General features: G+C 36.4%; 4 protein-coding genes and 1 non-coding gene across 14 annotated transcripts in view; 3 read left to right on the forward strand and 2 right to left on the reverse strand.

Moving 5' to 3' along the window:
• Positions 1-4,215: 4,215 nt before the first annotated feature.
• On the reverse strand, positions 4,216-7,101 carry LOC141450163 (uncharacterized). Its single transcript, XM_074120320.1, has one exon. It carries the CDS (start codon positions 6,480-6,482, stop codon positions 4,359-4,361), a length of 2,124 nt encoding a protein of 707 aa, XP_073976421.1. The 5' UTR covers positions 6,483-7,101; the 3' UTR covers positions 4,216-4,358.
• A 2,371-nt stretch (positions 7,102-9,472) lies between these two features.
• On the forward strand, positions 9,473-16,788 carry LOC141450164 (uncharacterized). The gene is made up of 5 exons (XM_074120321.1): positions 9,473-9,723; positions 10,496-10,655; positions 13,966-14,566; positions 15,637-15,767; positions 16,603-16,788. The coding sequence occupies exons 1-5, from the start codon at positions 9,585-9,587 to the stop codon at positions 16,667-16,669; spliced, it is 1,098 nt and encodes a 365-aa protein (XP_073976422.1). The 5' UTR covers positions 9,473-9,584; the 3' UTR covers positions 16,670-16,788.
• A 2,065-nt stretch (positions 16,789-18,853) lies between these two features.
• LOC141448635 (uncharacterized) lies at positions 18,854-19,886 on the forward strand. The gene has a single exon (XM_074117104.1). The coding sequence runs from the start codon at positions 19,098-19,100 to the stop codon at positions 19,743-19,745; it is 648 nt and encodes a 215-aa protein (XP_073973205.1). The 5' UTR covers positions 18,854-19,097; the 3' UTR covers positions 19,746-19,886.
• An 85-nt stretch (positions 19,887-19,971) lies between these two features.
• On the reverse strand, positions 19,972-20,043 carry TRNAM-CAU (transfer RNA methionine (anticodon CAU)). Its single transcript has one exon. It is a non-coding gene; the product is annotated as a tRNA-Met (tRNA).
• Positions 20,044-21,250: 1,207 nt separating this feature from the next.
• The window catches only part of LOC141448591 (uncharacterized), a 182,578-nt gene continuing 182,366 nt past the window's right edge, over positions 21,251-21,462 (forward strand). For 4 of the 10 annotated variants that reach the window (XR_012455148.1, XR_012455149.1, XM_074117055.1 and 1 more), the window contains exon 1: positions 21,273-21,447. The gene's annotated coding sequence lies outside the window, so the exon portion shown is untranslated. Of the gene's footprint in view, positions 21,448-21,462 lie in introns of all 10 variants that reach the window. The other 6 variants (XR_012455150.1, XM_074117056.1, XR_012455147.1 and 3 more) reach the window with 4 other exon arrangements.

Here is a 21,462-nt window from a genome sequence, read left to right on the forward strand (position 1 = left end):
ATTATCACGAAAGAAATATTATTTATCGTATTTTTAAAGAGAAATTTTTTTTCTTACTTAATTCAAAAGTTTATCAAATACCTATGGGAGAAATGTTGGAAAAAAATTTTTAAATCAATTATTTCATTGAAATTATTACGTTTAAAGTATTGGCCAATCACAAGGCAGTGTGTGGTTGCAGATTGTGGGCGTGTCACGCCCACCTCTATGGTAATCACGCCCCATCCAATGATAACCAGTTATGGGCTGGTCAAAGCGTATTAACAATGGCGCTTCAATGCTGTTCAATTATTTTTTTCTAAATCTTTTATTATTTTCTCGTATTTTAATAACATTTTTTGTTATTTTAGAAGTAATATTAATTTTACGTAGATATTGAGAGAAAATGCTAACAAAATTTAAAAAAAAAGAAAAAGTAATAATAATTTTTGAGAAATTTTTCAAAAGCTAAGATCGTTTTCGAATACTTTTCGCCAACCTTCGACAGTTTCTCTTTATTTTCTCTTGAAAATAATCTCGTATGAACACTCACATGACTTTTTCTTACCAAAATTTACGAATATTATTGAATTTTATTGTAACTTAGAATTGAATAATAAAAAGAAAAAAAGAGATAACATTAATAATAATGTTGATAGTAAGCGACACGTTCTTTCTGAACCAAATTATGAATTAAGAAAAAACTTCAAGCCAAACTGACAATTAAGCTTAAATAAGCCATTAGATCTGTTTCAAAAGAATCCGTTTGGCAAATTCACAGCTAATTACAGAAAAAGCCTTTCTTGGATAAGGTGGATCGTCACTTCTAATTTCAATGGAATTTTGCTTTTTCTGTATTTGATAGGCAATACATATTAAGGCCAATGCTAGATTATAGACTTTGAGTCGATCTATTTTGAAAAAACAGAAGTAAAAATCATTGGAATAAGCAAAATTTGTCTCCTAATTTGATTAGAATGCTGCTGTTACTGTATATGACTAAGGGCAATGCTAGATTGTGCATCTTGGGTCTTGGGTCGATCTATTTTGAGAAACCTGAAGTCCTAACCAACAGAAAAAGATGAAACCTTTCTCCTAAATTCCTTCTCTCTTCGTCCCTTATTTCCTTAATGTTTTGTTCCTCTTTCCTGATTTTTCACTACCTGTTGAGAATATTTTCTTGGACACTGATTAGCCTATCCCAATACATCCTCATCCAGCTATCCTTCTCTTCCTTTGGAATCTCCTCCTCATCTTGATTGCTAATCTTGTGACTTGGATTGTAATAAGTTTTTGGTTTTTGGCTCAAATTACCACTATTTTTGCGGACTAGTTAGAATTGAATAATAATTATTTTACATCATTTGTGAGGGAAAAGTAATGGCTGCATTACTCGGGATTATCGAAAGTTTTACCATAATCACTACTTTTGGGTTTCTGGAAAAAAAAAAATAGATAATTTGGTTTCAGCCGGATGTGACGTATCGTATCTTCCTCTCTCATTACAGCTTCCGCTTATAGAACGTGGATACGCCAAAAATCAGAAATCCAAAGAAGCAATTGGTGTGTAGTCAAAATCCTTTATTTGCATCCCAATTGCAGCGAGTTAATATTAAAACTGTTTCCGGTATAAGGGTTGATCGTCAAAAACTGCACGAAAAAGCGTAACGTTGAAAAACACCCAACTTTGACAATTTTTTTTCTCTTTTTCTATAAAAGATAAAATTCCCAAATTTCCTTTAAAATATAGGGCAAGTCCTCCTTTATAACTTTCAATTTTTTTTTTTGCCAAAACCCAGATTTAATAATATTACGAGAAAATAAATTTTGCTGAAAATGAGCAAAAGCGGCATTTTCAAAAATTGGTCTTGTTCTTGTTGTTGTTCTTGTTCTTCTTCATGTTGTTGTTGTCACCTTTTTTGTAAACAACGTAGCGTCTAAACACGCGAACCGATTTTCATGAATGAGGTGTCATTCGATTCAGAATTTTATGTAGATGTGCCTTTTGGGGGTCTCGACGCTGTACATCCAATGGGAGAGGAGTTAGCCCCCTTTATGTAAGGCCCCTCCTCCAAAATTATTATTACTAATTACTCTGTAAATCTTGGCCCGATTATGATAAAACTTAGTAGGATGATAGGGTTAGGGCTCCCCTAGGTAAAATTATAGTATTATGTAGTTGAGCTAGAATTTCTCTGTAGAACTGATCCCAAAATTAGATGCAAATATTAACTACCTCAATTGGAATTTTAATTGAATGAAGTGTTTTAGTGTTTTCCATTTAAAAGTTTGGTTCATATTGTTAGGTTTTTACAAAATAAAAATAAAAAACTCCAAGTTTACAAAATAAATAAATAAAACGTAAAATAAAGGACATTTATTTGTACAATATTCATTTTTTTGGACTATAAAACCACTGTACTAAAAACATTATCAAATAATAATCCATTGCCTAACCTTTTTTTTAATTACAATTAATATTTTATATTTACAATTGTTCAAATATTATTTACAGTTTATTTTGTATCTAAAAAATATTTTTGTAAATAGATGTTCTTTGTTTTTGTTATTGTTTATCTCACTATTGATGTGTGGTTGTTTTAAAGTTATTATGTTATTTTTATATCAATTTCTCAGAAACAAATTATCGATTTCTTTTTAGGAAAATAAATGAAAACAAAAGCTTTTGGGCTTCCACAGTTACTAAGGGCTACCATTTTAATCTAAAACAATTTCTCAGGAATATTATAATGGTTTTTTATTAAGCTAAAACTTCTGATCAATACGAGGGTCGTTTGAAAAGTCCGTGCAAAGTCAGAGAGATAGCACCACTGGCGGGTAGCGAGGTTATGTTTAGTTAGTAGCATCTCTTGGAAGAACACACACCAAGTTTCAGCCAGATCGGTCTATTTCTTTGTGTTTGGCATTCGTTTGAATCGAGGAAGTCGAGTGATTTTCAAAAAATGGACGAAAAAGAATTTCGTGTGTTGATTAAACACTACTTTATGAAAGGCAAAACGCCTCAGGAGACTAAAGAGATGCTTGATAAACATTATGGTGACTCTGACACCTTCGATTAGAACAGTTTATAAGTGGTTTCAAAATTTTCGGAGTGGCCATATGGGCACAAGTGACGCTGAACGTTCTGGACGGTTACTACTCCAGAAATCATTGATAAAATCCATGATAAGGTGATGGATGACAGAAGAGTGAAGGTGCATGAGATTGCTAGTGCTGTGGGCATCTCGAATGAACGGGTACATAATATTTTGCATCAACATTTGGACATGACAAAGCTATCTGCAAGATGGGTGCCGCGATTGCTCACGCTTGACCAAAAAGCGAAATCGTGTGAAGTGTTGCAAGGACGGTTTGCAGCTGTTCCAGAAGAATCCGCAGGACTTTAAGCGTCGTTTCGTCACTTTGGATGAAACATGGATACATCACTACACTCCTGAGACCAAAGAACAATCTAAACAATGGGTTACCGAGGGGGAATCTGCGCCAAAAAAGGCGAAAACCGTTCCTTCGGCCGGAAAGATTATGGCGACTGTCTTTTGGGATTCGCAAGGAATAATCCTCATCGACTATCTGGAAAAGGGTAAAACTATTACAGGTGCATATTATTCACCGTTATTGGACCGTTTGAAAACCGAGCTGCAAGAAAAACGCCCACGATTGGCCCACAAAAAAGTCCTTTTCCATCCCGACAACGCACCAGCTCCCACCTCAGCAGTTGTGGTCGCAAAATTAATGGAAATAGAGTTCCAACTCGTTTCACATTCCACCTATTCTCCAGACTTGGCTCCCTCGGACTACTATTTGTTCCCTAATATGAAGAAATGGCTGGCGGGAAAAAGATTTTATTCAAACGAGGAGGTGATTGCAGAAACGAATGGCTATTTTTCAGACTTGGACAAATCCTATTATTCGGAAGGGATCAACAAACTAGAGCAGCGTTGGACGAAGTGTATAAGCCTAAAAGGAGACTATGTTGAAAAATAAAAAAGGTTTTTGCACGGACTTTTCAAACGACCCTTGTATTTTAAATGCACTTTTTCACAAAAGCAGCCTAGAAATTGGCGATTAATTTAAAGCCTAACTTGACTGGATACTCCAAACTTCTTCATTTAAGGACAAAGATATTGACCTGGAGTATCCAGGTTGAAAAAAAGATCATCCCTACTGGGAACAAAACATAAAAATACTTTCTATATCATCTAAAATGCTAAACTGATTACGTTGCACCTATTCTTACTACAGTAAGAGACAATCATATACGAGTCCAATGACCAGATTTCGGATATTCAGACAACTTTTTACCGGCACAGATTTTATAATAGTTAGGACACACGAAACAAACACATTTGACCAACCAATCAGGTGACACTGTGATAGATGAGCTCCGGACGATCGCCCATTACAGCAAACAAATCGATTACTCTCTCTTTAAATGATTTGTCGTTGGATAACAAGTCCAGTAATTCCCGTTCCACGTGCAGTACAGCTAGATATTCACTAGTCTGCGGATTGGCCACAGCTTTCTTGATTCTGGTCAGCAAGCATTCACCGCTGGTGCTGGTTGTTGTGCTCTTCTCTTGCGGCCTAACAGCTGGCAAACTTAACGAAAGACGTAATAGTTTGGCCACCTCTGAGTAGACTTCTTCTAGATCATTTCTAACTAGATAGTCCAAAAGTTCTGCAGGTGGTAGTCGTTTTTGGTCATCTTCATAAAGATTATATAATTCATTTTCCAATCGTTCTTGGTCGAACAGTGGATAGTAAGTGACCAGTCGACGAAAAGTCAATTTTGGAAATTCTATAGCATAATTTGGAAAAGCTAGCTCGCATAGTAACTCCAATGCTGTCAGATTATGATGATCTTTAAAGCGTGTCTTCAGCTGTCTTGTCATGTCCACTATGATATCTTCGGACAATTGTTTTAAATGGCAGATCATATCTTCGTCGAAACTAAGCCTAGGATTCAGCTTAAGACTCATAGCAACTCGGCTTTGCACCAGTACATCTTTTTTTAAGTCACGCATATCCTTAATGGTTTTACCAATTTTCTCCATGGTACTTGATCCATAAACTGAGAAACTACAATCAAGAAAATCAACCAATGGGTAGATGAAATTGGCGAAAATTGCGTGGAAAAAACAAAGTAAATAGACGAATTCATAATCGTCAAGGCGTTGTCTTAGAAGTGTTGCTAGCGTCAAAGTCTCTGGATCCCAGAGATGTTCATTGGATACTATACTGTCTAGGATGTTTGCAATGCTGTTGAAATATTCATGCACCGTTGAAAGCCATTGTGTAGCATCCGTTGGTGGTAGAATTCCTCCATCGTTCATAAGTCTTGTACGCCGATTTGGTGCTTCGAAAAAATTCCTAAGTAATCTTAGATTTCCGATCAGAGTGCGTACTTCGCGGATTGTGGTAGTGCCATATAGTAGTATTAAGTCTAATCGATGCATATAGGAGTGCACCAAAGGTGCATGATGTCCTGCGTCCGTAACAACAGCCTGGATAGTGCAGTCTCCAGCTGGAGTCATAGACGAGCCATCATAAGACTGGCCGATCAGTCTACCTTCTAGTTCCCATTCTTCGATCATCTTCAAGACAACACTGCCCACGCTCAACTGAAGATCACCCCATTCCGGTAGATCGTACAGTCCTGCAAATCTTTCAACCACTTTAGCACCGACACAATATCGTAAAATCACACTCACCTGCCTGGCCGGACTACTCTCATAGGCTTCATCAATCTGTAAAGAGACAAACGGTGATTTGGCAAGTTCTTCCTTCATTTTGCCCAACATGGCTGCCGCGATTGCTTGTACCAGTTGACGTCGTTGTTCCATAGGTATTCGGTCAAGCCGTAACGGTTCACCTTCTTCATCCCAGAAGAGATAAGAGAAATCTTGTCCATCAGACATGCAGTTATCCGTGCATGTTTCAATGGGCAAACCTTGTTTACCCAGCCGACACAATTCGTGCACGATTTGACGCAGAGTACTACGTCTAGTTTCCGCTTCCCGGTTATGTATGGCAGCGGCCAGACGACAAGTTTCCACCGTGGACTTTTCTGTAGTATTTTTGCCTAACATTTGCAAAGCTTCTTGGCTACGTAGATGCATTCTAGAAGATTGATGTCTCATGGCCTTTTTCTCAAAATGTTTTGTCAAATGCGAGACACCAGTGTTGGTCCATTCGTCCGTGGAGTTTGCATTGAACAATAAACAGGTATAACAGTATAGACGATTTGTTGTGATACTGCCAGCGATCCAGCCAAATCTTGTATACCAATCGTAGTGCTGAAGTTGTCGTCTTTGGTAACGTTCTGCTTGGTCGAATCTTAAATATGGTGTTGGTCGTTTCAGTTTTAATTGTAGCTGTTGTTCCACGGTAAGATTTACCGTGCTAGAGTTTAAGAGAAATTGGACGATATCATCACCGAATTCAGACTTTTCCGTTTTGATCGGCATTGGGATTGTTGTCATAATTGAGATTTGGGTTCAGGAAGGGTGACAATGGGGTGAGACTAGCCAGCACCTCCACCACCACATCGACGCCTACCGCGATGCGGAATTGCGTTACGCTCTACCACCAGCGCCGTCTACTACTGGCTGAAACCCTCAGAAAAGCTTTATTTTTGCCATTATTATTGCCACAGGAAGATAAAAACCAAAAAAAAAGCGCAAGTATACACACAAATTGGTAAGTACACTTTGCCCGCACCGAAGTACACTGACGCGAAAATAGAGAAGAGTAGTAGGCGGCCCACGCGTGCGCAAAGCAACTTACAAAATACGCACACAAAAACATAAACTAAATACATATACACAGTATACATGCACACAACACTTTATACAGTACACTAATACATGTACAATATTTACAAGAAAGGAAGTTTAGTAGTAGTAGTAGTACTAGGGGATACCCACCAGTACAACGACAAAGATTAAACCATTCCTGGGGAGCCGCCCCATGGTTAGGGGAATAATACACTAACACTTGGAAAATATATAATACTCACACAGATATACACTGGAGACAAATATACATACATACACATTGATAAGTCATAGTTGGTTTTAGTATTAGTGTATATATAAATATATATTTGTGCGTGTGTTTCTGTATACACTAAAACGCGTAATACTCTAACACGGGCGTACTTACAGGTGTGTTAGTTGTAGCCCACTTTACCACTAATACAGACATAGTGACGTACAGACAAGAGACATATACACGTTAAAATATATATACATACACACAGGCATACTGCGTGCTACATTTTATACGCATACTAACTCCCATATAAATATACTAACACACCCTCCCAAAAAAAAGACACTGACACACGAAGAAACCACGCGATACCCTTCTATCGTATTTTAACGTACACACATAGACAAACCCAAGACAGAAGAACACGGACACACACATACAAACAAAAACGCAAGGTCATATAGATTCTCCACTGTTTCTCCTCCATAAACCTCTACCCCACCACTCTACGTACACACAGCGCCATCTATATCAGAGCTTACTCTGTCTCTCTCACTTCTTTATTCCTATCTCCTTCCTTTTCTATCTAGTGCACACTAATACTTGCACACATTGGTACCATTTTCATTGTATGTGTTTATCACATACAAACGCGCTCGTCCGTACGCACAAGCGAGGTGCAGAGAGGGGGAAGGAAACCTCCTCCTATACTACGTAGTTCGTGTTTTGAACTAATACTAAAAACATAACCAGGATTTATATGTGTGTGTGTCTGTGCGTGTATCTTTGTGCTAGTAAGGAGAAGTGAAAATTATGCAATGTGCATGAGTATTTGTAAGCGTATAAACTGCTAGTGCAAAAGTGTGTATGTGTGTGTACACAGAAATATCTGTTGTGTGTGTATCTGTTACAGGAAGAGAGTTGGAGCTCTAGAGTGAGAGAGTCGATGAAAACAGAGAATTGAGCCCTGAAGAGACCAATCAACTTTATTTTCTCTTTACATTTTCCATCCTTCTCTTTTTGACTCGGTCTTTGTGTATGTATTTGAGTGTATATTTTTTTGTAACTGTGTGTGGGTGTGTATATATACCTCTAAAACTTCCCCTCTTGAGCTTCACTACACCCCCGCCGCAAACTACTCACTTTTATATCTCCTCTCGTGGGGGGGGTTTTCCCCTCCAGCGAAAACTACATCATTCGCAATAATTCTCTTGGTTTCCTACTTCACCCCCCCCCCATATCTAACACACCTTCCTCTACCACTACACACCCAGCCCTATGTATATATATACAGGTTTTTCACACTAACACAAATAAATCTATCCCCTAACTACATACACAAGCACACAGGTGAAGAGTTTTGCTATTATTGATAACCTGTACATATTTATAACAGAATGTCTACCTTCCCCGCGTTGCCTAGCGCCAAGCCAACGTTTTTTTGTTGAGGAAGGAGAATTTTCCTTTATTATTACATTGCAAAAGGGGGGTAGTGCATTTTCATTTTGTCCATGTTTGGGCACTTTCCTCTTCTTCTATTAATTTATACTTGTATACACACTATGTTAGTATTTGTTCATAATATATTTGGAAAACATTGGCCAGTTATTCTCTTGCCTATCTCATGCTTTATGTTTTAAATCACTACTTTGATTCAAAGATCCTAAAAACTTTGTAAGTTAAACTACCTAAGAGGTCTTTGCCATCAAAAACTTGTGCTGAGAAAAAACCAGCGTATGGATCTTAGAAAATAGGGAGATTTTGCCCTGGAACAGCTGGCTCAGCACAAAAAAAAGTTCGGCTTGGAATGGGTGCCCGGTTCATTTGGAGGATTAAGAGGGAATGAAACAGCCGATCAAACTGTCCCAGAAGTGGAGCTAACACTCCTTTCATTGGCCTGGGAATCACCAAGGGTGCAGGCTCTCAGAGACTGAGATCTGGAGAAAGAGCATGAAAAGAACTGGGTGATGTTTCCTGGGGGTCAAACACAGGTAAGTTTACTTGTCTGCCCTTGCTGTGCGAACAAAGAACCAAAAGAGACTCTGGGCTTGGGTCAGATTATTCTGATCACAGGCCTATTCACAGGGGCACGGTAGGTTTTGGAAGCACCTGAAGTACAAGGTGGGGGGGGGGCTTATTAGCTTGGAATCCGTTGTGCAGATTGTGGTCAGGAAGAGGAGGAATCGGCCTCTCACTTTTTGTTCGATCGCGTTGCAATAGTTAGCTGATAGCTCCGCTTTTGTCGTTCACTGAACTTCAATAAAATGTTACTACAAAATTTGTCAATTGTATTTCAAGTTATTGATTAGGAAAAATTATCTTGAGGTTTTTTTTTTGTGGGGGGGGGGCTTTAATAATTGTTTTATTAAGGAAAAAAAAACAAAAATCTTTGGAGCCATATTTATTTGATTGGTGGGTAACATGTTGGAGTGGCAACACTGATAACGTGTGTAATGGCAGCGTATCCCCTCCATGATGTTGCCCACCAATTCGTCCAGTTATGTTTTGGTGAAGGTTGAGTCAGGTTATAACCTTAAGTATTGCAAGTGAGGTTTTTTTTTTTATTGTAAATTAGTCACTAATAATTCAATATGGATTTATTAATTAATTTAGTGCAAGAGAATGAAATTTTCTACAGTCCTGTCTATTGCAAACAATTTAAACCATCTCATGCTGATATAATGCGTGATGAAGGTTGGAAATATATAGCTAAACAATTAGGAACAACAAGTAAGTGTATTTAGATAGTTAAATTAGTTCAAATAGTTTAATGTCAAAATTATAATGTTTGAAATGGGGTTTTCAAAACAAATCAGAAAACTTTTGAACTTTGTTAAACTATCAAGTCTTTAAAATTCTGTTAAATGTCGTTAAAAACATCAATAAGTTTATTCTGGAAAAACAACTTTATTGTTTATGAATTGTTGCAAAATTTAGTTTATATTGAAATAGTTAATTTGTTGGGCTTTACATAAATTTCTGGAAATTAAACTGTAAATAATGAAATTATTTTTGGAACGAAGTTTTTTATTTTTTGAACTAGCAGTTTTTCAATTACACCATTTTGTTACATTTATAACACTGCTAATTTTGATACAATGAATACTAATTTTGCCAAAACCGTTGAAGTTTCGTAAATATCTCCCAAAAAAAAGTATTGTAAGAGAGGAATTATATATTTCTAAACTTATTGATTGATTTTTCAAAAGTGAATTGGATATTTGTGTTGTCTAGCTGGTAATGCTGGGGTTGAAGTGCTGCTGTTCATACCCTCTAAATCTGAAGATTGTTTGAACGTCCTTAACCTATAAGCACATGTATTTCACTGACTTCTCTTTTTTGGGTCCATCATCCGATTTTTTTTTTTTTTTTTTTAGATCTAGCATCTAAAGACTTGAGTCTCACTCCATTACTATTTCCTCCTCTGCTTTGTAAACACACACATCTCTTTCAAAAGTCCAATAGTTCTTCAAAAATAATTATTAAATTTTGATTGTTGTAGAATATGAGTGCAAATCATTTTGGTGGTCTTTGAGAAATGACCTAAAGACAGCGATTAGAAATAAGAGCTTCATAAGGAAAACGGATCGGTTGCCATATATTATTAGCGATTTTGAAGAAAAATATGAGAAAAAAATGGAATTTCTCCTGCCTTATATTGAGTAAGTAAAATTATTGAGCTACGAGTATTTATTTATTTATTTATTTTACTAAAAATAACTTACAATCAGCAAGAAAAATCTCTTACGATGGCCAACAATAAGAACTGAACATTGTGTGCGCTTCAGTTACTTCGTACTTTGGACCTTACTTGGGCAACTTCATGCTTTTTGTTCTGGCGTGGTACTTGCGAGTTACAACAGTAACAGTTTTGTTTGAATTTAATGTATTAAATCTGTGTTTGCTATAGTCGAAGATGTTGCGTTTTCAGTGACTACGAGTGATATTCAGCTTCTTGTGTACCCCAAATCCTGATTCGAAGGCAGCCGATGATTCCCATCAATTTCTTCTTGGTACTTACTTGTTTTTAATGCAGTCAGTGGTCTTCTTAAAGAATCTAAGCTCCCCTGAGGCTGAAAATTATATAATACTATTGTATTATACTGGTAATTACCAGCGGTTTTTGCCAAAAGTTGTTTAGATTAAAAAAAAAATGAAGATTGTCGAGATTTGGATCAAGACTAATTCAAAGTCATTTTGAAAAAAAAAAAAAATAGCACGAATTCTTCGGTAATTGTCAAGGAACGGGACACTAAGAGTTAGTTTGGGCAGCTTGCTTCCTTCTCACCCTAAACTGAATCCCTGATTCTAGAAGAATTTGAGCTTTTTTGATTCTGTCTTTGGTCCCACTGTTGTTCCCATTCTGGATGTCATCTCCAATCCCAGATAGAATATTTCTTTTCCAATTTCTTCATCGTGGATTCCGAAATCATATTCTTGCCATTTGCATGCCTTTATTTGATCTTCTACAAAGCATGTGGATCATTTTTTAAATTTTAATAAAGAAAGAAAATAGTTTGAGCTATGGATCTCCTTAACAAAAACTTACAGTTTTAAAAGTTAAGTATAAGGGTTGATTAAACGCCAAAAGGTACACAAATCAGCAGTTCCCAACATTTCATTAATACTTCATTGATATAATTTAAGTAATTTTACTGCATTAACTTTTCCTTCACATTTTTTAGAATTTATTAGATGTCACAGACCCTTATGCTGGCCATTTTCGTCTACAAAATATTTACTCAAGTAGCACACCATTTAACTTAGATTGACTGTAATATCTATTTATCTATAATAATCAAACTATTAATCACAGGTGAAAAAGAAAACGTTATAAAAAATATAAAAAAAATAAGAGGCTAAAAAATTCATAAACTTTTTTTACATCAATGATTTTATGCATTTATTTTTATTTTTAAATAAAAATCATTGGTTTAAGTTCATTCTTTGATTAAAGTAATTGTTATTTTATGTTGTAGTCAAACGTTTGTAATAATAAGTAATAAATAATCTGGCTTTATCGCAAATAATATAGTTTTCTTCAATTACATTCTCAATCTAGGTGTTCTTCCCACAATGTTATATATATGTAATATAAAATAAAGAAAATAAAGATATGCATATTTTTAGGACAGCTAATTATTCCAGTATTTTACCATAAGTAAAATTAGGGGGACTAAATTAAATTACAATTGAGAAATGAGTAAATATTGTTGAATAATCTACTTGTTATTAAATGTATGTTATTTGTGCTCACGAATATTTCGGTAAGACGAATTTAAGACTGAAATATTGTTTTGAATCCTCCGTGATTGAAATTTAAAAAGTGGCCGACTCTAACTTTGTTTTTTTCTACTTTAACATGCATGTATATGTGACTACTCAGAATAATTCATCACTCATTTTATCATAATTATAATAAAAAAATATTATGAATGAACTGGCCAGCATAAGGGTCTGTGACATCTAATAAATTCTAAAAAATGTGAAGGAAAAGTTAATGCAGTAAAATTACTTAAATTATATCAATGAAGTATTAATGAAATGTTGGGAACTGCTGATTTGTGTACCTTTTGGCGTTTAATCAACCCTTATACTTAACTTTTAAAACTGTAAGTTTTTGTTAAGGAGATTTTTGTACCTTTTGGATAGATTTTCCTTTTTGTCTATTTGCAAAGTTACGTCTGCTTTACAGATTTTTTAAAATTTGGAATAAGCTATTCTATCATTATAACCTGATAAGGTGTTAAATCGGAACCGTAACTACCACTGGAGAGATCTTTTTAAAGAATGATTATAGTTGCGGTCCCCAAACCATCCTCAATAACCATTTTTTTGAGAAAGCGTTTTGAATAAAATAGGAAGGTATTTGTACGTAAATAGCAAAATTAAACTGCGATTTCAGTACTTCCTTTTAAGAGGAGCAAGAAAAATAAACTGCGATTACAGTACTTCTCCCTAAAAGGCAAAGATTTTGAATCGAACGACAATTCATTGATGTAAATCGGTTCACTCATTGATAATTTTAACGATTGCAGTACTTCCTCTTAGTAGGTGTAAGAGCATGATAGCACTTCACAGCCACATAGAGGAGCTTTAATCACTTCTTCGTGCTAAATTTTATCAAAATCGGACTAAGCTTTGTAGAAATATTGGTAATAATAGTTTTAGAAAGGGCCTTATTTGGGTGGGGCGAACTCCCCTCCTTATGAGGCATAGCGTCGAGACTTTTAAAGTACAAATCTGTACAAAATTTCGATTCGAATGACACTTCATTCATGAAAATCGGTTCACGTGTCGATAATTTGAAACGATTGCTATACTTCCCCTTAACAAGTGTAAGAGCAGATCGTCGCTTTATTGTTAGGTAGGGGAGCCCTAACCCTATCATCCTACCAAATTTTATCAAAATCGGGCCAAGATTTACAGAGTAATTAGTAATAATAATTTTGGAGGGGGCCTTACATAAAGGGGGCTAACTCCTCTCCCATTCGATGTACAGGGCCGAGACCCCCAAAAGGCACATCTACATAAAATTCCGAATCGAACGACACCTCATTCATGAAAATCGGTTTGCGCGTTTAGGCGCTACGTTGTTTACAAAAAAGGTAACAACAACAAGAAGAAGAAGAAGAACAACAAGAACAAGAACAACAACAATTTTTGAAAAAGCCGTTTTTGCTCATTTTCAGCAACTTTTTTCTCGAAACCTATTAGATCTGGGTGGTTGCAAAAAAATTACAGTTATAAAGGATGGTTTGGAGTTAGATTTAAAGAAAATTTGGGAATTTTATCTTTTATAGAAAAAGAGAAAAAAATTGTCAAAGTTGGGTGTTTTTCAACGTTACACTTTTTCGTGCAGTTTTTGACGATCAACCCTTATACAACTGTCCTACCGGACAGTTTTAATACCCAGTACTTTTTATTAAAGATGCAATTTTCTCAGGATCTTAATTCATTTTCAATTTTCAGAACCCATACTCCTGGAAATAGAAGTAAACCTCCGCTGATAGGCAATTCTTGCATGCAAAGAAAGCGCATGCCGAAAAATAACTTAGTGAAGATAATCGACATCACTGATTCACAGGACGAAAGCGATCCGCACTCCAGAAGGACTGATGGTGAAAGAGAGGATTTAGATTTCCTTCTAGAAAATGGGCCTTCAACTTCAAGCAACACCTGTAAAAGAAGAAAACTTCTCAGTAACAATTGTGTGGAAACTATTGCCGATGAAAGGCGGCTACATGAAAATCTTGACACAGAATGCGGAGAATTAATCATAGAACTGGACGACGAAGTAATCAGTGTGCCGGCCAGACTCTGCGATTCTGACGAGTCCGATGATGACGAAGAAAGTGTTAGTGTAAAAGTGAGGCCATCAGAAGATATTGTTAGCCACAGTTCTTCAGAAATACCATTAGTCTTGGAAGTAGAAAGTGATGGAGACGAAGGTATTGATATAGAGATACCAATGGAAGATCTAACAGGAGATCTCGAAGTAGAAGATGAGGTGGACTTAGTTCTTAATCCGGAAGAGCATTCTAATGAGGAGCAACTCAACTTACTGGTCAAGGTAAGTTTAAGTTGTGCGCTTGGTCAAGTTAGCACTTCCCTGTTCTGTAGGTACGCCAGGACAATGTACTTCTGTTTCCCCCTCTCCCTCTGAATCCTTCACAGACCAATGGTTATCTCCGCTTAAGAATTTCCTCTCTGTCAAGAGAATTGCTTGCAGAGTCGGTTATTTCCTTGCTTCATAAGCTCAGGAAGGATCTTTAGCTGTAGAATCATCTTATGACTTCCATTGTTCCTGAAAAAGACAAATCCAAATATAAAATGTTTCTCTTGAAAGAAGTTGGTCTTGTCTAAGACTTCAGACTGGTTCTTGGGCTTCTAATCACTAAGAACAAATTTCCTCTCCTCAGCATGTACTGGACCACTTACATTCCAAATTTTATTACTAGTTTAAAAACTCTATGTGGTAACATTTTTTTTTCCATGTTTGCCCAGTAGAGGATCATATAATTTCTTCATCTCAGAAGCACACTCCTTAGCTCCTCGCACTCTTCCCAAAGAAACTTCTCTTCAAAGATTGGTGGTCCTTCAAAGAAACTGTCCATGGATTTGAAGTGCCAAACTGCAGAGTTTGTCGTTGCCAAAAATGTTGATCTCTCCTCCAAATCTGTATCTTAAGCCCAGTTAACCTAAGTTATCTACATTTAAAGTAAATTTTCTCCTCTCAGTCGACGTCATCATAATCTTACACACGTTACCTGGTATCATAATGCCAGTTACCACATCTGAGAGCCAGACTTCTTCACCATGGCCCTTGGCCACTGTCATGATAACAATTGATTAAACCGTTCTGCTAGATCCATCGGACAGCCAGATTGGACCTGTAAGGGGGATTGGTCAAACATTTTCCAGTTAAATGAGGCTTGCTTTTTCCTAACCTTTACCATTTTTCGAACTACTAACATAATTCGGATTTCGCTAACTTGATTGCATGTTTTTTCCTGCCAATACTCTTACGAAGGCGAGTTTCCATTATATGACAGGAAATTCTTTCTTCATCCTCTTCCTGGAAACTTGAAATTAGACTTTAAAAAGATGTTTCTTGGAAACTGACAGAATATTAATTTGCAGGAGAAACTGGGAAAAGCAGAAAATGCAAGCACAAGAAGCGAGGATGATGCAGATAGCGAGCTTTTCTATTATTCGACCCTTGCTACGGCCGCCGACCAGATAGACAGCTACAAAGCTCGCCTCCAGCTCAGGTAATTGTATTATTAATTGTACACAAGAGAATCTCAAGTCATCTTTTGGTCCATTTGCGCTGTTCTCGTTTAATTTTCTAAAACTTGGTGACGATAATTTAGCATCCAACAGCTGGATCGAACCTCTTTGAAAGTTATGCCGTCACTCACACCACCACTCTCATGGTTCTGACACTCAAATATTCGTCATACTCCGTACATATTTTATTATATAAGCAATAAAAACCTTATTGTGGCATCTTCTGTGGTCGGAGTATCAAATTTCAACTACTTGCGATTTTTCGTTCTCGTGTTACGCGAGATACATGCACGAAGGCAACACAGACCATTTCTTTCGAACCCTGAGCCATATTAGCCCCTCATAAGGACCCAATACACGCGGTGATGTTAATTCTAATTCTTGCGCAGGCCTCTGTTTCTCATGAGTGATGATGCCCTTCATCCTTCATCCGAATGTCATGACGGAATTAACGAAGAACTTTGTCGCCTGTAGTTTCCAATGTCACATTGCTATACAAAAAAAGATTTGAGGAGAATGGAACTGAAATTAATATTTTACAGCCTAATCCTCTGCCAACAGATTAAGCTGTAAGAGACCTTTAGGGTTTCCGGTCGACATTCTATCCAGCCTGAATTCTTCAGACTGAAAGAAGAGCCGCACTTCAGCCCCAAAAGACCCATTCTTAAACAGACCATGTGTTCAGTTGATCAATAAACTCGTTGAACACTCAAACCCCCAGTCGATTCACTAAATCCAAAATATGTACCAGTAATAATCACTGAAATGTTTTCATATACATATTTATATGTACTCTTTGTCTTCTCTGTTCTCCAGGAAGGAAATAACCAGGACAGTGTTGGCAACCGTGGAAAAATATTTGAAGAATAAAACGGAACAGTAATGAAGACGTAAAAGTTAATCATATACCAAAGATGAAACGACTTAAGTAACCATTGTGATCTGTTGTACATATTTATGTGTTAACATTGTTTAAAAATAAAAGAAATTTTATTCAACCAATTGAGATTATTTTTGCATTCTAGAATTTATTAATTACCAATAATATTATGTAAGTATAATTAATTAACGTGAAAAATGTAAAATGGTAATGGCAAAATATTTCCAAATAAGAATCATAGCTTTTATCATCATCCTTTTAAAACTTAAATAATTTCAGCATAGAAACGCTGCAGATTTGACAAAATGTGCACATTCAATAAATGTTGGGGGATTTTCACAGCCTCCTGCACTTGCGCAGTTCTCCACTGCATGATGTAGAGACAAGAGTTTTTCAGAAATGAGAGGCGCGCTTTAATCGCCCTTGAATTGAAATTAAATTTAAGTGCTTTATCCAGTGTTTAGTCGGAAAATTCGTCCAATCATTTCTAGACAAGTGGATCAAGGCTTTTTTTTTTTTTAAATTGCCGTAATAAAATGTAAGGCTCAAATTAATCCACACGTGTAAATTATCGTTAAGTTTCTTATGTTTATTTTGAAAAAATGTTAAGATTTCTCTTCTAAATTTAAACTTTCTCGTTTTTTCTCTAAATTGAGGCATCTCACTACGTGTTCTCAATACTTAGGATTTATTGACCACGGCACCGCAGTCGCAAGAGACTTATTGTGTCTTCCCCTTTTGTGGATTTACTGGACGAAACCTCTTTATCTTAAGACATTAACTGGTGAACAGGCCTTTTTAGGGCCACTCTTATACTGTCTTCAAAGTTTTTTTCCAAATATTGTACGAACATTAATCTTTCCAATGATATGTTATATTAATCTACCTGGATTTTTCATGGAAAGTGGGGAAAACAGGAAAATTGGGAAGTGTTATTAGTGGAGAAAGCCGGTGGGGGTAATTTAACAGATTTCTTTTCTTTCTCCTCGGAATGTTTGCGAAGTCTAAGCTGAACATCAGTCTGGCTTGACATATGTTGAGTTTGTTTCACACCCTGTCTAGTTTTGGGAACGTCAAATCACGCGATTTGTCCAACTATCTAGGTGAAGAGGCCAAAGAGATGGCACTAGATTTCCCTACTACCAAAAATACATCGATATAGTACAAGTATAAAAACACTAACAAAATTAAATGTGTCAAAGAGTTCGTGTGTTGTATTTACACAGTAAAAAAAGAACTAAGTTCTACTTTAAGGAAAACGCGCTTGCTCAGTATAGTTCTCTAGTTGGGTGAGTTGGAAAAACTGCGTTTAATTCGTTTTCAGTTGATGCGGTTTACTGATCAAGGAAAAACATTGAAAATTAAAATATTTCTGTTCTATAATTGAATGTGTTCAACTGAAAATATAATAACCTCCGTATACAAGAGACCAGCCATATGGGATCCCAGACATTATCTACATAAAAACAGAAATGCTGTACAGATATTATGGGAAGAAATTGCTGCAGAAGTTGGAATTGATAGTAAGTAATTAATTATTTTGTTTATGCTTTACAAAGTAAGGGAAAAGAGAGAACGAATAAGACACAGGCTGGTGCTTTTCGTAGTCTTCTGCACTTGCGCAGTTCTCCACACTAGTTGTGATCACTCCTTGATAGTAATGAGGGTCCGAAGGTCAACTCAGTCCCTTACTCACTCCTCCAGGAGCTGTTGCAGAGATGAAGTGCCCTTTAATTAAACGGAAAAACTTGATTTAATATGATTACTCCAATACTGCCTAAAGATCCTGACGCAAAATTCGATCAGCAATTTCGGACAAAACGAATCTCTCTTCTCTTGTGTCTTACAGAAATTTTAATGGCTACATTAAGAGAATCTCTGTCTTTCTTCATTCACTAAAACAATTTAGGTATTTACTAAAATATTGCTTCTAAAATCTCTCCCTTTAAGGATTCTTGTTAGGAAATTTAAATTTCATTTCCGATTAGGGTACTTTCTTAGTTTTACCGTACGTGTCTATTGAGCAAGTGATTCTTTCCACCATCATGAAAACACTTCCGCAATAGTTGTACACTCTAAGGTGAAAATAGAAGCAAATTTAAGTAATTTAACCATTAGAAATATGTAGAAACAAAGTGAAATTAAGTAAACAACGGTTGCTATAGAAACGTTGGCAGTAATATTAATTTAAACTAACAGTTAAGGTTAGGTTAATAACCAATGGAAAGCTCTTCGATGAAAGTGCCTAACGTCCTGGAAAAGGAAGAGTCATTTCAGTTCGAATTCAAGTCCAATTTCCCTTTTTTTTTTTAAAAAAAAAAAAAAAGTAATCTACTGTTAAAATGACTGTCTTGTTTTACCCATTTTAGGCGCCATTTTGAAGCACAAATGGAAAATATTGCGAGATTTCCACCGTACAGAACTGAAACGCATGCGCAGTTTAAGGAAAACTTTAGAGCCAAACGAGCAGCAACCTTCGCTACCAGTTTGGCAGTTTTTCCCGATGTTGAACTTCTTGAACGATACAGCTGTCAGCCGTTCTCGATGTCGTCACCACCTTCCACCTTTAGAACGGGCAGGATCCATGGCCGCCCTAAGGGATACTGTACACGAAAGCTGTGATCGTATGTTGCAGACAAATGTTGAAGACAGTGAACTATTGCAGAATGATCAAGATGGGGAAGATGGTGGAGACAGTAAAGCCAAAGTAGATGGTGGTAAACAACTGATTGACATAGAGGAAGACGATGAAAGGCGAGAAATAGCCGGGGAAAGTGGACAGCATTTCCTGCCGAGCATATGGGATAAGTATGACAGGAGGAAATTGTGGAAAAGTGAGGTGGGTTTGGAAAAGCTGATAGAAATGGAGAAAAGGAAATTGTTGCAATGCCAGAAAGAGGAAGAGGATGAGGATTTGATGTTCTTCAAGAGTTTCCTGCCGGACATGAAGACATTGCCTCGAGTACGTAAGTTGTTTCTGAAGTTGAAGTTCCAGGAGATACTGTACAATGAGATCTCGAACGGAGACGCTGACGGAGCGAACACTGAGGCAACCGGCTCTATGGACAAGTCTATGTAGGTCAACGCTGACTGGAATTGATTCTAAAAGGCAGAAAGACAGTTTTAGTTATTAAAAAACTTGTTATAGATATAAATAAATGAATATTTTTAATTTTTACTAGTTCTATTATTAAAACTAGTAATTGTGCATAAAAATTCTTATTTCTTAACTTTGAATTTCTTCATATTCCTTTTAATACTTGAGCAAATTATCAGATATTTAAAAAAAAAAGTAGAAAAAAAAATAGCAGAGCGTGGTTTCGATCCACGGACCTCTGGGTTATGGGCCCAGCACGCTTCCACTGCGCCACTCTGCTCTATTGGTTAAGGACGCTTAGTTTTGTACTCTTATAATTTTTTGTGGTTTATTACTTAAGTTTTGAAAGAATTAATATTTAACTTGTTTGGATTTTCAATTCCAGCGGAAATTTCTTTTTTCACCCATAATTAAGATCTTTTTAAAATTATTATTTATTAATATAGAGACAAATTATTAGAAATTTTGAGTTATTATGTTCTAAATTAAAACAGTTTCAGACAAATTGAATAAGGTCTCTTGACTTTCCTAAATTCCAAAGGAAACCTCTCGAATTATTCGAGAAAATTTTAGAAAACTAAACAAAAAAAAAAATCTGTTCTGTCAATCGCAAAAATCGGAAAAATTTATTTAGTAAAGTAATCCTTTCTGGTAACTATTTTTTCTTCTAAATTTTCTTTCTTTCTTGGAATTTCAAAAGTCACGAAAAGAAAATCTCAGAACGTGAAAACTCCATTGAATGGAGTTCTACTTCCGGTTGAGGAATTCCTTAGTTAAATTCGAAATTTCAGCCACACGTTTAGCGCTATTGGATTATGTAAGTGTCAGGAACGTGCCAAAATGGTACTTCGGAGAAAAGTACCAACCTCCTCATAACGTAGGTTCCGATAATTGAATTTCCCGGGAAAACTGTTCCAGATAAAAGTTGCAGACAACACGTGTAATGAGTAAGCTAAGTGTAAGGAAAAAACATTGAAGTCGCTCTTGAGATAATCTCAATAAAATGATTTTAAAAAAAATACTCTGCAGAGGAGCATTTCCGGCTCTTGAGATTTAATTCGCTTAGTTCCTGTCATGTCCCATGGGAGTAGTAACAGGAAATATAATTTCTAAGCTTCCTGCGATGAGCTGGGATGTTTATTTATACATACGCACCTATATCCACAGACCGATTATAAAAAAGAAAAGTGGCATCAGGAGGCGCTCAAAGCTAGTACATCCGGTGAAGCTCGAAATAGAATATTTGTTACGATTGCAATACTTCCCCTAAACCTGCGAGGGAAAGGAAAAGGTGAACCAGAAAGGAAATGGAAAACGTATTGCTTTATAGAATTAGACTAACGAGACTTGCAACCCAAATGAGCAATGTATCCGGAATTCACAAAATGCCGGACACTGTTGTTGCTAGTTCGCAAAGTTCGCTTCAAGTTCCTATTCATTTCAATCGACATTCGCTCAACTCAGTAATAATCGTGCAATTCTATAAATTACTAGATTTAATTTGTAAAGCGCTAAAAAAAAGCGGGATTGCTTAGAACTAATTATGGTGACCAATCATAGTGCAAGATTGCCAGTGGATGGCCAGGGATTGTTCAGCTCAGACCCCCACCACGATCATAATGACGTAAGGTGTGGCTTTCTGCAGTTCGGAGCACACTTAAAGGAAGTTTTCTGCTGATTTTGGGTAAAATCATCAATT

The sequence above is a fragment of the Rhodnius prolixus genome, unplaced genomic scaffold (assembly GCF_049639745.1).
Source record: "Rhodnius prolixus isolate KJV_2025 unplaced genomic scaffold, Rpr scaffold_2, whole genome shotgun sequence".
NCBI classification, from domain to species: domain Eukaryota; kingdom Metazoa; phylum Arthropoda; class Insecta; order Hemiptera; family Reduviidae; genus Rhodnius; species Rhodnius prolixus.

Coding starts and splice junctions, on each gene's coding strand:
- LOC141450163 (XM_074120320.1), bottom strand. CDS start 6,482: ATGACAACAATCCCAATGCCGATCAAAACGGAAAAGTCTGAATTCGGT.
- LOC141450164 (XM_074120321.1), top strand. CDS start 9,585: ATGGATTTATTAATTAATTTAGTGCAAGAGAATGAAATTTTCTACAGT. Junction 9,724..10,495: donor TAAACAATTAGGAACAACAA/GTAAGTGTATTT, acceptor TGATTGTTGTAG/AATATGAGTGCAAATCATTT. Junction 14,567..15,636: donor AACTCAACTTACTGGTCAAG/GTAAGTTTAAGT, acceptor ATTAATTTGCAG/GAGAAACTGGGAAAAGCAGA.
- LOC141448635 (XM_074117104.1), top strand. CDS start 19,098: ATGCGCAGTTTAAGGAAAACTTTAGAGCCAAACGAGCAGCAACCTTCG.